A 378-nucleotide genomic window follows, 5' to 3' on the forward strand; every position below is an offset into this window, starting at 1 on the left:
ATGGAGTGGAAGGCTTACCTCCTGTGCGGCTCCCTGCTTCTGCTCACCTTCCACCTGCGATCCTCCGCTGCTCACCCCATGGCGGAGCAGGACACGGCCGGGGGGGGCCCGGACACCTTCAAGGTGAGTCCCGTATCCTAACACTGCGCGGCGGGTCCGCCCGGGTACCGCAGAAGGAGCGGAGAGGGGCGATGGCAGCGGGGCCGCTTATTGGCTGGCAGCCCGAAAAGGAACATCTGGGGGATCGGCAGCACCGGAGGGGGGTGATAACGGCTTTGTAGCAGATGATTAACCCCCCCGGGGGGCAAACATCTCACAAGACAAATCCGCCTTGTATAGCAGCCGAGGCATGATTCAGCCGGGGTGAATCTTATGCAC

At 63.0% G+C, this 378-nt stretch overlaps 1 protein-coding gene across 1 annotated transcript in view; it reads left to right on the forward strand.

Moving 5' to 3' along the window:
* Positions 1-378, forward strand: part of LOC108799421 (natriuretic peptides A-like) — a 6,249-nt gene continuing 5,871 nt past the window's right edge. The window contains exon 1 of the mRNA XM_018571274.1: positions 1-123. Within this exon, the coding sequence (XP_018426776.1) occupies positions 1-123 (123 nt within the window). The remainder of the gene's footprint in view (positions 124-378) is intronic.

This window comes from Nanorana parkeri, unplaced genomic scaffold, assembly GCF_000935625.1.
Source record: "Nanorana parkeri isolate BGI_ZX_2015 unplaced genomic scaffold, ASM93562v1 scaffold1724, whole genome shotgun sequence".
NCBI lineage: Eukaryota > Metazoa > Chordata > Amphibia > Anura > Dicroglossidae > Nanorana > Nanorana parkeri.